This window comes from Uloborus diversus, chromosome 10, assembly GCF_026930045.1.
Source record: "Uloborus diversus isolate 005 chromosome 10, Udiv.v.3.1, whole genome shotgun sequence".
Classification (NCBI taxonomy): domain Eukaryota; kingdom Metazoa; phylum Arthropoda; class Arachnida; order Araneae; family Uloboridae; genus Uloborus; species Uloborus diversus.
In genome coordinates, this window is record NC_072740.1 from 122543627 (window position 1) to 122558529 (window position 14903).

The following is a 14903-nucleotide window of genomic DNA, read 5'->3' on the forward strand; positions in this document are numbered from 1 at the left end:
AAAAAATTAACGAAGTGCAGCTGCAAGAAATTGGAGAAAAGTTTTACTGACACTCATTTTGAATTCAAAAAGAAGTTAACAAAAACAGTAGAAGCGGAAACAAACTTTTTGAAAATATAGCAAGTGTAAAAAACGAGCATTTTATAAAAATAGTGACTGGCAAAAACAAAACTTATCATACAAGAAATGAACATCACACATATTTTTGAAATAGCTTATTTTAAAAAAAAAAGTCCCCTCCCCCTTTTTTTCAGAAAGTAGGGGGAAAATTAGAAGTAAATTTTAATTTTTTTGACAGTAAGAATAAAAAGTTTTTTTGCATTTAAGTCTAATTCTCACTTCAATATTAACCGTTTTTTACAATTGATTGCGAAATAGTTTTTTGCAAATATTTTGACCTGTATAATCACTATAAGTTGCATTTGCTTTGCTCTTTAGTTGTTAGTGGCAGCCCTGCAGGTTTGGATAATAAATTCTATACTGTATATCATTCTTTTGATTTTTAAAAAATAAATATTTTAAAAATATCCCTGCATACTTCAAGACATTTTCTACGACACTCACTATGTTCCTATTTTTCTCAATTCAATATGGATGCAAATGACGATAATAAAGGATTTTCATGGAAAACAAACAATTATAAAAATACATAGTAACATAGTCAATGAAATCCTGTTTGCACTTCCATACACAAGATAACCAGTCTTTTGATGCATTATGTTTAAAAATGTATAACAAATAGCCCGTCAAAGAGTTTTAAATCTCATAATTTTACTGGTTTTACAGTAAAACATTGCAGTTTTAATACCATAGCCCAAAATCAAACAATTTAAAGTATAGTTTTCAACGGGAACATAAAATGTATACATAAAGCACTATGGGCCAGATTTATATAAAACAAGAACATTATATTAATTTTGATGGGCAAGGAACACTTGTTTTGTATTTCTAGAAAAATATTTAGTCTTTGAACAATTTTTTAAAATTTTGTTACACACCCTTAAATGAAAGTATAAGTAATAAGTAGACATTGTAAAAGCAATGGCATGTTTCAAATTGGTAAAAAACCTCTGGATTTATATATTTTGAACAAGCAAGCAATGATTAATTAATCAAACATTGAACTAGATATGTAATACTAAACTTTTTTCAGTTTTTGTAACTGAAATTTACTGTATGTCGAAAATAAAACAGATATTAAAACAATGTTATTGCAATTTCTACTGTTTACAACTCATTTTATAAAGCTTACATTTTACAATCCTCTCTTGGTATCCAAATGCTAGACAGAATATCACCATACATTTTTTGTTTCAAATAAAGAGCAGGTGAACGGTGCTGGATAACTCTGTAGCCATAACGTCACCTCAGAGCAACAGTAAGACATCTAATCTCAAGAATAACAGTAAGATATCCTACTTTTGCTTTGAGGTGACAATAATATTGCTCGAATTTAATTACTGAGAGTTATTGTCTTGTATGATCGCACAGAAAAGGATTTGAATGTTTGACTAAAGTTGGCCATCTCAAAATTTTTTTTAATACAGTTGCAATAATTGAGTTAGACAGACTTAAAATAAAACCCCAAAAATCATTTTAATAGTACCAAAAAACTAGTAGAGATACCATTTCTCAAAAAATAATATGAACAATTACTTTAATGAGTAAAGATAAATGGGTTTTTATTTTTCTTAACATAAAAAAGATCAACTTATGTAAGTTGATAAAATTCCAGTTACTAAAATATTAACAAGTTTAAATTAGAACTAAATATTTTTTCTGTAAAGGAATTTAATACAGATTCTAAAGAATTAACAACCCATTTAAACATCTGTTTATTGCAACACAAATAAGAAAAAACAAGGTCATAACTTTACAAAAAAGTACAAGATAAAACATATGAATAAAACATTACAATTATGTAACTAAACAGAAAAATTGCATTAAAAATTGAAAGTAAAATAAATAAACTCAAAAAGATGAAATAAAGTTGACTAATGCTAAAATGTGTATGGAGAAAAATAAATGAAAAAACTCAAAATATGACCAATAATTTAAAGCAAGAAAGCATAACTTAGTAATTTATATCAACAGCATTAAAGAAAGCAAAAGGAAATTTCAATTAGGACACACAATGGTTTTTGTAGCTGATATATACATGAATGCAAATGCTGCCACATGTACTACATTATGTATCATAAAGTAACATTAAACGTTATTGGAAATGCATATTTTAACTATGCTTTAATAAGCTGCAATGTTTGGAAGGGGGGAATGAGAGGATGAAAATATGATATTTACAAGCCATAACAAGTAGTAATTTCATATACAATTAAAAATATATTTTATATCATAAAAATCATTTAAAAACTTTTAACATACAACATAATATATGTATATAGATATATTTATATATATATGTATTAAAATGGAATGCCAAAATATAAAAATTTTAGAAATTTATCACAAAATGCAATGAAGTCAAATGCAGTAAATTTTTGAATCCCTGATTTTTTTTTTTTTAAAGTCATGCAACAGAAGTACAAACATTAAACAATGACTTTTTATGACAACCATTTATGTAGATCTTGCCATACTAATTACAAAATCTGTTAGTAGATTCCAGCTCTATACTTCACATGGCAGATATGTAGGTTTTTGGTGTTGATTCTAAAATAAATAAATAAAAATCACAAAAAGAACATACCAAGGAGAAAACAAAGTTCACCAAATACAAATTTGCATAAGGGCATTTAAAAATAAAAACAAACATACCAATAAGCTTCTTTAAAAGTTCTTAAGTGATGTGTACCATATTTGACACATTTCATTTACAAATGCAACTGAACTTCACAATATACTCCACCTAAACATTAAGATTTCATATTCCATGGTGATACTTTGATGTAATTTTGTAGCAATCGGTTTTTGGCAATAAAAAATATTTTCTTTGCACTTATTTTAAAGATGTTTTAATTGTATAAATGTTACAAATTTTTTTCTAAACTAAATTTCATCATTGTCGCTGGCGTTGTCAGAAGCCGTGGTTTTCCAAGGGAGGATCCTTTTGTAGAATCCATGGTGTTATTTGGGAATGAGAGGGAGGAGCTTTCTAATGTCAGTCAACTTCTTTCCATTGATGGGCACCTGATCAGTGAGTGTATGCAGGCGTAGTTGGTAGATCGGGGATGTTCTTGACTTTCAGGAGTTTGTAACAGTTGTAGTTAAGGCCGTTAATCCGGTGAAAAGCAATAAGGATCTCAGTTGTTGAAGAATCAAAAACGTACATCTTGTTGCGATGATCGTGGGTCTTTTTCAAAAGGACGCAGGATTTCTTATAAAACTCTGGCCACCATTGACTGAAAGCTTTGACTTCTTTGGGGCGTAGCACCTTGACAGTGAAGGGATCCTTTCCGGCAGCCAGAATCATTGCATGATATTCGTCAGGGACGTAGACCTTTTTTCCGCTGGAATAGTGGTACGTTTTCGTGGGAAATTATCTAATATGCTCCACCATTCGGTTGATTTCAATGGCAGAAATCTCGAAATTTGGTCGAGGAGTTTGAGCCCGCAGTTCTTTTGGAGTGTCTCCTCCACTTGACAATCCCTGTAAACGCCTTAGCATCTTTTCCGAGATGCTGTGAAGACTGAGAAAAACCTTTTGACAAACAAGTAACTTGTGGAAAGGCTGCATGACATGATAGTTGAAAATGGACTGCCTCACTTGTGATTCTTTTTTCAGGACGATGTTTTTCGACTTTATAGTGATCAACGAGGGACTGAAGATAGACGTTTTGATTGTCTTTGATTGCATAGAGTACAGATTAGCAAGGACACCGTCACGTTTTTCTGGAGAAAATGAATCAAAGCATGTTTCTGACTGACTCTTTTTTTACATTTTTTTCATCTACTTCGTAAATCATTATGTTTAAAAAAATTACCTAAACAACATAGATAATGACGATGCAATATTGGTAAAATGATGATGCAACATGGCGAAATAAGGGCAGAAGATTACCCACTACAGTTTATAAAACACTGTACCACAAGAGAAACAAAAAAAAAAAAAAAAAAAACCTTGCACAACCAGCGACACCTATTAAAATTGTCAATGAGTTTGAAAAGGGCGTAAGTTCAATGACTAACACCCTTTTCAAAGTCATCGCAAATTTCCCCTCCATTTTTCTCAATCACTATGCATACATACTTATGCCCTTTTTGATCTAATTTACTACCACAGTACCGTTTCCCATTATTATCTAGATTTGTCAAAAATGGTGACTTACGCCCTTTTCAAAATCAGCGATTCATATATATATATTGTAGCTAAAAGTTTGAAAATGATTTCTGAGCAACTAAAACCAAAAATAACTACTTTTATTTAAATTGTTTTCCAGACTTTGGTGGGAGCCCGGGCCCCCTTATATACGCCCTTGTTACAGTTTAAATGATAAAACCTTTGAATCAGTTTCAACTTCATTTTACCTTAAGCAAGGAAGACAGCTTGCATAAGTTATTTATAAGTTACTTAATTTTTTTTTACAGAGTGGAAAAAATATGCATTTTGTGCAATTAGGCAGATGATTACAGAATGTCGTTAATAATTAAATACAGTGCGCCCAATAAAGTCCCTTGTCACCCTCTTAGTTTTTGAACGGCAGCTACTATCTTTATAAAAGTGGTGTCTAGGTATAGTAAATCAGGTATGTGTTATTGAATGAATGCTCACAGCGTCACTAGTGTAAAACTGCAGAGTTAGCTTTCATATCTTGGAAACGCAACGAGATTGGGGGAAAAAGTGAATTACAAAGTTGTAGAGTGTTATCGATTTAGTACGGATAGACACCTCATTAACATGGACGTGAAAAACTATCTCAGATCATTTTCTCCCGTCACAGCGTACAAAGTCACGGAGAAACAAAGGCACGTTTTAGTGTTCTATTCTTTGCATTGATGTTCACAAGGTGTCTTTTCGTATTACATTGATGATGCTCAATAACTTTGTAAATTACTTTTTTGCTCTATCTCAATCTATGTTTGAGATAGAAATTCTAACTCTCCAATTTTCCACCAGGTGGAGCTGTGAGCGATCTCATTCGGTAGTATATATCCGACTTACTATGCCTAGACATCACTTTTATAAAGATAGCAGCAGCAGTTCTGAAATTAGGAGGGTGGCAATTGACTTTAGTGGGCACATTGTGTTAAGCTTTATCCCAATGCTCACAAAAAAATCTTACATCTTCCAGTGATGAAGGATGAACAACGTGCTTAGACAAAACAATGGTGGTGGTTTTCTTTTTCTTCATTGCACAAGGTGAATTTGTAAACACTTGAGGGGTTGGAGAAACTAATCGCTCTGCAGCACGAACAATGTCTAACACTTTCTCATCAACTGATTTCTCTTCCGATAACACAACATCCTGTGAAGACTGTAAGAGAGAGAAATTAAAGCAATGTGCTTGCAAAGAAATTGTAATAAAACTTATTACATTTTCTTTAATAGTGTCAATATCAACAAAACTGACTGAATCATAGAAAAGAATCAGCATAAAAAAAAGAATACAATCTGCTCCATTAAAAGTAATAATTTTCTCTTGATGGCAATGCACTAAATAAAATATAATTTCCTAGTTTTATTACACAATATTTAAAATATAATTTTCCAATGTTCTATCTTGCATAGAGTTAATATCCATACATAATATAATAAACTAAAATATTTGTCTGCAGTGCGTGTGCTTGTAAAAAGTTAAGACCTACTAAAAAGATAATAATTTTCAAAAACGTGGATAATAGAAAGTTGCAACAGTATTTGGAGGTTTGAAAAATTAATCTTAGTGGCAATTCTCTCCCTCCCCCCTTGTATCAACTTTAACACTGACCTAATTATTTAATGTGTCTGCTATGTTGGACAAAAATAAAAATGTCCTAGACGAGTACAGGAAGCACCTGCTTTATTGGAAGTTTCGACGATGCCTCTCCCGAATGATCAAATCATATGGTTAATATTAAAAATGTCATTTGATTATTTTCCCTGTTTCATAGATATGGCAGTACTAATGAACTCTTTTTTTTATGTGTCAATTAATTTTATCTTTACACTCATGTTTAAAAAAATAATAATGAAAAGCAAAAGAAAATAAAAATTCAGTGAAAGACAGCAAAGATTGAATATTCAACTTCTGTGATCTTCATCTTATTTGCTTTCCCCTCTTCGTGTTGAAGTATTATTAAACACCATTTTTAAATACTCATTATTGTACATTGTATGTGGTTCAATCCAAAAATACAGAGAGCTATATATACTCTAGGCCAGGAAACAATAACAGCTTAACCATAGTGTGATGTATAATTTAGGCTTTTGCTAAAAATATCACGTTGTTACAAATCACATTCCCCTTCAAAAACAGAGAGAGAAAGAGGGAAAAATGCAAAAAAGCCAATTAAGAAACAAAGGAGTTCAAAATATTGTTTATTATAAAATTTACCTTGCAATATGAATAAAATAATTTTATTTAATTATTGTTTTATTTTATGAATTAAAAACTATATAATGAAAACAGGTAAGTATAACATATAAAAATATATAAAAAAGATAACATCAGATTTTTTTACTAGTAAACAGTCCATCCACCTTGCCTTCTCATTCATTTTAAACGATTATGTGACAAATATTTTTATTCGCAAACAGTTAAATTTCATTTCTGTAATTGATTTTAAAAAGAAATGTTTATGAGAAGAGAGTATATCAAAGATTTTATTATAGGATATAATAAAAATTTCTGTAAGAAATAAAGCAGATCACATTTGTTTTTCATATTGCTATGTTTGAATGCATATGCTATATACTCAAAGCAACTAATTAATTTAAGAGTTAATACACTGCATCGGTTTTCCGATAAGATATGAAGAACTTTAATATTTTATTAATTCTAAAAAACAATATTTAAACATTTTAACTGTGATCTTTTTTGTTTTATGATTCTTGTTGCATCCAACAAGAGTGATAAGAAACTGGAAAAGTTGAATATGAGAAATAGCAGAATAAGAAAGTATCTCTCCCCCCCCCCCCCATTTGAAGTTTAAAAAGAAACCTAAATTATTTGCAAGGTTCATGCCCTTAAAGGAGGGGGGGGGGGAATGTAAGCACTTTTCAAGATACCAAAAATATTTTTTAAGGTACTACCATAGATTTGTACTATGAATATTGCACCCAGATTTCATTTAACTTAAACATAAAATATTTTTGATGAAGAAGAGTAAAACTAAGATTATATAATATAATACTAAGATATATAAAATTCTGTCCCATTAACTTTAATCATTTATTCATTTCACTTAGCAGTGTAAATTTTTTAGCACATGTTAAAAATATTGATATTTTAAAGAAAATTCTGTAATTTTAGGAAGAAGGAAACATTCTGTGGTTTATTTTAATTGTATTGCTTGCTTATTTTTTATGAATAAATATGAATATTTTTATATGAATGATTTTATGAATATATTTTTTATGAAAAAATGCTTAAATTAAAATGACAAAGCTCTTACCAGCAATATGGATACATTCTTCGTGTGTTACATGCAATTAGAACTGCTCCTTTTATACACTTACAAGGAGATGGCACGACCGTGGGGTCGGAGATTTGTGTCAATTTTTTGTGGTGAAAGAGGACCCCCAGTACCTCACGTCATTAAATTAATACAACGCAATACTCAGAAAATTATGAGAAAAATTGATTTAAAGTCGCCATGCAGTCTCCTAGGCTCCTTATGAGTTAAAAATGTCAGTCTTTTGACAAGCGGTCACTAGCCTAGTTGGTTAAGGCGCAATAAAGTCGACGCTCATTATAACGACCACACATTATAAAGACCATTCCATTATAACGACCAGTGGTAAAAGCCCGAACTTTGTCCCTATGAACTTAATGTTAATTTGCTTTCGGTATAACGACCGTTCTGTATCTTCTAATCCAATACAACGACCGAATTCAGCGGGCACTATTTCCGATGTTTTTCCAATAAAGCAAATTTGTAGCTTGGAATGATCTTGATAACTGTTTACAGACAGCTGCATGTAGTCTTCAGTGTTCAATCCAACTTTGAGAGGGGGTGGGAGTACTACTCAAAACAGCACAGAAAAAATAAAGGGGGTATAAAGTGAAATTTCCGGATTCCGAAGTAAAAGGGGTTGACACATTTTATGTTAGTTTGGTGTTTGATCACGTGGTTTTTAAGATCTTTGCAGTTTTACATCTCTCTGAAGCAGCATGGAATGAAGTCTCAGAAAAGACCCTCAAAAATTGCTTTCATCATGTTGATTTTGAAAAGCAAAAGGAATTGGAATCTACTGCTGAAATGCAAAAGCAACTTGCTGAAGTCAGGCAATCCAAGATGAAAATTTCGATGAAGAAGATGAAATGCTGTAAAATGTTTTTAAGAAAATGAAACTGGATGAAGAGTTAAACTAAAACAATTATGCTAACATCTATTCTGATTTAGCATGTGTTGAGCATCTGTCAGAAGATGAACTATTTCTCGATACTGTGCACAAAAATTAATTGATGTATCATGATCAGATGAAGAAGGAATTGAGACCAAAGTTTCTAGTGTGAAAAGTTTTGAATGTTCAAGGGAATTTTAAATGTTCTTTCAAAAGCACACTACTTATCATCTATAACTGAAATGGAAAATTGTGTTTTGCAAAAATCATGTGCGTTAAAAAGGCAAACAAGTGTTTCTGATTTTATCTTCAGAAAATAAATGATTTTTAAGTAAACGATTTTTAAATATGTAATCAGTTTTTTCCCATATTTTCTACTTTAAAATCGGTCATAATATTTTTCACCCATTATTTTTTAAAAAATATCTATGATAAAAAATACTTTTGGAATTTAACTGGAATCTTTGAAAAAATGCAAACTTTATTAGAGCAACATAACATGCGTGATGCATGTATATATGTTTTTTAACTTCTACCTCTTATAACGACCACCCATTATAAAGACCTTTTTCTCTGGGACGGAGATGGTCGTTATATCGAGCGTCGACTGTATTGTGCTCCAGACATAGCACAATCGAATCCCACTCTGGACCTTTTTCTCTTTTTTTTTGCTATCACAACAATTAGGGCTAACCCTTTTCACCCCTATATTACTTTCTGAAATTTATTTTTGCCCAAGATTGCAAACTTTTTCATTATCACTGAAAAACATTCTTGCTCGTTATTCTGTACGGTTTGCTTTGCCTAGTGAAGGTTTTTGACCTGTGGTCTCCCTACAGTTATAAGGGACATTTGCTCATAAGACATTTGGATCTTTTTTTTTTTTTTTTGTTATCACAGCAATTATTGAAACACAATTTCTCATCCCTTCATAATTTTTAAGAATTTATTTACATCATTTTTTAAAAAAAATATTTCCTTTTCTTCGGGCAAAACAATTTAAAACAATTCATATTTTTAATTCTAAAGTATGTGAAGAGGAACATTGAGTTTTTAATGAGAAAAACCAAGTCTATAAGGAAGAATTCAAAATTTTTTTTTTAATGATTATGTACAAAAACCGCACTGGTAGTTATCATAGAAACAAACAAAGCAATAATTTTTGCAACATCTTGCGCAACAAATGAAAGCATATTTTTTACAATTGCAGGGAATTTGCAATATATCAGTAGAAAAACATACCTCATTAACATTCATGAAAATATTTCGAATAGTGGATAATTTAGATGCAAACCAGGCATGTTGAATCATGTCTTGGAATATTGGTGACGATAATTGATGGTGAATAATTGAATTAATTTTAATACAATCTTCCCAGGAATTAATTTCTCTATTTTACTCTAACAACTCGCTGCAATTTTACAAGCGCTTTACGAAATTTTTGACTTGTCTGTAGAAGTAAACAACACAAGGTTGCAAAAAGAGAGTGCACTGTACATAGATTCTTTGGGAATTTCCTCTCCTATTCCAGAAGGGCCAGCAACTTCTTCAGCCAACATTTTAAATTTTGATTGTACTTTAACTTTGCGTTTAATGGAATAGACACGTAGGTTCACGTACAGCACGAAATAGAAAAAGTAACTACAGTGCAATTCTCACAGGGTCACGCCGTCTTTTGAGCAGATGTCCCTTTGAAGGGACTACAGGTCAAAAACCTTTACTAGGCAAAACAAACTGTATAGAATAAAGAGCAAGAATGTTTTTCAGTGAATGAAAAAGTTTGCGATCTTTGGCAAAAATAAATTTTAGAAAGTAGTATGGGGTGAAAAGCATTACCACTAATTGTTGTGATAGCAAAAAAAAAAAGAAAAGGGTCTAGAGTGGGATTCGATCATGCTATCTTTGGAGCACAATATCGCGCCTTAACCAACTAGGCTAGTGGCCGCTTGTCAAAAGACTGACATTTTAAACTCATAAGGAGCCTAGGAGACTGCATGGCGACTTTAAATCAAATTTTCTCATAATTTTCTGAGTATTGCGTTGTATTACTTTAACCATGTAAGGTACTAGTAGTCCTCTTTCACCACAAAAAAAAAATTGACGCAAATCTCCGACCCCACGGTCGTGCCGTCTCCTTATTAGTGAACTTGCCACATATTGGTTTTTTACAATCTAAACAGTTGTCAACAGTTTTATTATTGCATTTTGGGACATGACAACGCACTCTCTTTGCAACTACTGACATATTTTTTTCAGATGCAGGTGTCAGTGTGGCTAAATTTCGACTTTGTAATATGTCTGGATATGTTCTTTTACGTTTTGTTGAAATGTATGTTGCTCTCAGTTCTTCGACAAGCTGCTGAAGAAACTCTTTCCTTGAAATGTTCTTTCTTGTGGCTTGTGTATACAAAATCCAAGAATTTATTCCTGCAAGGTCAAGGATATTGTAAAAGATGTGAACAGGCCATCTCTTAGACCCAGCTTTTACGGTGTATTTCGAGCCATTTGGTCTGCGACATCCACACCACATTTTGTAGAGTTATAAAATGATAGTCTCTGGTAACGTTTTCTTATTATTAGTGTCAATTTGAACAGTTGTATGCAATGAGCTAAGTAGTATGACATTTTTCTTTTGCTTCCCTTGATAAACTGTCATGGTGATGTCATCGTGCTTTAGTAATGTCGTTTCATGCAAGAGTGACTTCATTTTTTTTTACAATTGTAGGCACTTCTCTATGATTTTGTTTTACTGTTCCAATTAAGCTTATCTTTTTTTCTTATAAATTTTTTGCTAGGTTAAGAGTTGTAAAATAATTGTTTGTGGTGACATTTCTGTCCTTCATTTTCAAACGGTTTGATTAAATTCAGAACAACATATTTGCAAAGACTCTGATTTTTAGGACAAATCTTATTTTTATCTAGATATAGAAAATCATTCACTATGTACTTTGTGTCAGCATCTGCGGCAATCCAGAATTTTATCCCAAACTTGTCAGGTTTATTTGGCATGTATTGCGTAAACTTGCATCTGGCTTTTGTGGGAAAGAGTTGTTCATCTACTGTAATGTATGGTCCAGGTTTCTAACAATTGATAGTATTTTCAGTAAATATGTCCCAAATTTTTGAAATTAGACAAAATTTGTCTGTTTCCAAACGTTCTGATCTGGTTGTTTTTTGATCGAAGCGTAAAAATCTCAAAATTTCTCTAAACCTGTCTCTCGCTATTGTTTCACGAAAAAAAGGAGGACCCCAAACAGTTGACCATAAACTGTCAAGTTCTAGGTCTTTTAAGCAGTATAAACAACGAGCATATTAAATTGCAATAAACACATCAATTTCTTCGAGCATTAGGGTCCAATCATTGTTTCCCAGCTGTCTATGAGCTTCTTCTGTGCACATTTCTATGTGACGAAGCATACTTTCATTTATGAATAGTCTCCACCAGCTGGACGCAAATTCATCATCAATGTTCCGCTTTGCGTACGATGTCGGGCCGCAAGCTTCTTTACAAACATTATGTTGTGAAATTCTACCACAATCGTTAGTTTCAGAAAAAATAATTTACCATTTTGATCCATCTACCCAAAAAATTTCTCTACTTTCGATCAATTTTGGTGTTATATTTGGAGATTTTTTTTTATGTTCTTTTCCTCTTGCCTTTGATTTTACACATTGGTTGTCGGATAAGTGATTCGTATCATTGTCAGATTGGGTGGCAGAATCAACAGATAAATTATAATCTGACGATTCATTCTTCATTCAATGATGGGGCATATTCTTTGCTGAATAAGTCATGGTCAAAATTTTCACCTTCGGACTCATTTTCCGACAGCTCTTGCATGTATTCAAGAGCTTCCTTGACCGAAAGTAAACAATGTTTTCTTGACATTTTTCTGCCGAGACCAAGAATGGTTTGCAACTAGCAGTATAATTGCAGCAGTGTCAGATAGTAAAAGAAAGAGAAACAGCTAGTTTTTCTTATCAGTAAACTGTCTTGTTCTATGACCTTGACTCATTTAACCTTCAGTGCCTACTGTAGGTCCTTTTCATACCAGTTGGGGAGCAGTTTTGACTGTTACCGATTCCAAAAATCATTTGGTTTTGCATCTACTAAGCGAAGGGTCATTCTGACTCTTACCCTGGTTTTAGGTATAAGGATTAATGTCTCGGAAATAAAAAATTCTGAATGGTTAATTCTTTTGCAGATTAATATTCATACAATTTAAGAAAAAGTCAAAAATTTTCAAGTAATACCGCTTGTAAAATTTCTGAAAAAATGGAAATGAAATTTGATTTAGGTCAGATTGACCCCTACCGCGGTTCTAGTGTTAATGTCAATATGAATCCCAAAAATAAATTTATTTATTATTCACCAAAATTAAACATGAAATATGCTAATCTAAGGCAGTATATTTCGAAACAACAAACAGTTGCTGCAAATATTAAATTATTTTCAAGATGCAAAAGGATTGAAATCTCAAACACAGGAAGCTAATTTTTGCGACTGACGTTTAATGTTGGCGTTTTTCCCAAAAATATATTTTTTAATAATTTGCTACAATAACACATAAAATATGCTAATGTAATAGTGTCTTAGCCACATGATCTAGCAAACCAATAAGTGCTTCTGTATACATGGGCGTATCAAGAGGAAAGCAAGGGGGAAAAAAACCCTCTCTTCCAATATAGAAAATGTTTAAAAATAAAACCAAAAAAATAAAACAATTGTCAGTTCACGGTTACTTTAACTCTTTAACTTATCAATCAGTTCTGCTACAGTAACTTGGTGACAAATTTGGAAAATGTACATTTCTTCTTTGGGAGCGGAGTATAAAAAACACTTCCCAATTAAAAAGGCTCTTTCTGCTGCAAAAGTCTGTTATTACACACAACCTTTTCACCATACAACCTGAAAAACCTCCCCCAAGCCTGTAATATCAGAACTTTTCATGGGAGGGCACAAGGTATAGTACTCAATGCATTATTTTAGGGAAAAACAACTTAATACATACACAAATGCATAACTACATTGTTTCCAATTTGGGGGAGGGGGGGGGGCAGTTGAACTTGACTCTTCTGATTGTCTAAATGATGGCTTTGCCTACCTCCCTTCCATTTTGAGCTGGATATACCCTTGTCTTAGATACAGTAATTTAGCCCATAGTGTATGAAATAAAACATAAAACATGGATTTAATAATTGAAGTTTGTAGAAACAATTGTTCACACAAGGAAACCATGTAGCTAATGGGGTACATGTGTGTTAAGTGAGAAACATGTAGAGCTTATGATCACAAACTGAAGAAAGTGCATAGATTAAAATGACTCAACAAAAGAATAAGTATTACTAAGTTCAGAACTGATTTCAGAGAATAGATATTTACCGGACGGAAAATATCGATTGAATCATCATCACTATCTATACATGGCACAGAATCGGTTGTCATTGAACCAGAACTAGGAAGACAATTGTAGGAAGCATTCATCAATGCTCTATTGAAGCCATTACAAACTGTAATATGAATGGAATTTCCCACAGAACTGAGAGCAGTATTTGCTTCATCTAAAGTAGCACCTAAGAATGTGTATCCAGAAACCTAGAAAATAAATAAGTAAACAATCAGCAAAGAAAGGAAGAAAATAAGAGAAAATGCTAACTAAAAGAGAAACTTCCCCTTTATAAAACAAACTGAAAACTGCAATCATGCAAAACATATTGTATAAGTACTCATGACACGCAAAATACAACAGTAAAACCTGGATACCACAATACTTATGGAATTCATTGACATATTTTCCAGAGGCGGATGTTCTGTTACATTAACTGGAGAAGAACTTTTAATTTAAAAGAGTTTATAACTGGTGTAATATTTTCTTAAGACAAAATTGATAATAATAACAATAAAAAGGATCAATAATTACAGGTGGAACCTAGAGAAGAGTTTCCTACCAATCTTCATCAATTGAAAAAAGGTGGTATGGATTTTGACATTCTCACTCGTTATCACATGGAGTTTTATTGCCAGAAGGGAAAAAAAAAAGAAAATTTTCTTTCTTTTACTAATTTTTGAAATTGTGTTATTATTTAAAGAGAAGCAAAATAACAATCATTCTTGATGAAAACAGTTTTACAGGAGTTTAAAATTGTACTGAATGCTGTAAAGTTGAAAGGTAATTTATACATTTTATGTTTTGAAGTAGCAAGTCCTGACAGATAACCAATGCACAGTCAAAATTATTAAGGGTAGAAAGCTGAAATTTGTAAGTTGCATTTATTTTATAACATAGACACATGCTAAGAAGGGATTTTTAGAAATTTTATTTTGAAAAGGGTGAAATGGAATGGGGAATTTTGCCCTTCCAAATACCCATACAAAATTCTCAAGAAAGGGCTAGAGTTCAGAGTCAAGCCAAGTATTAAAAATTTTGAAATTTTAGGAGGATTACTTATATCTTTCTCT

General features: G+C 31.9%; 1 protein-coding gene across 1 annotated transcript in view; it reads right to left on the reverse strand.

Annotated features, from left to right (window-relative positions):
• Positions 1-1861: 1861 nt before the first annotated feature.
• The window catches only part of LOC129231423 (protein lap4-like), a 98458-nt gene continuing 85416 nt past the window's right edge, over positions 1862-14903 (reverse strand). The window contains exons 25-27 of the mRNA XM_054865735.1: positions 13827-14039; positions 5241-5432; positions 1862-2670 (exon numbers count right to left, since the gene is read on the reverse strand). Coding sequence (XP_054721710.1) covers positions 2629-2670; positions 5241-5432; positions 13827-14039 — 447 coding nt within the window. The 3' untranslated portion in view covers positions 1862-2628. The remainder of the gene's footprint in view (positions 2671-5240; positions 5433-13826; positions 14040-14903) is intronic.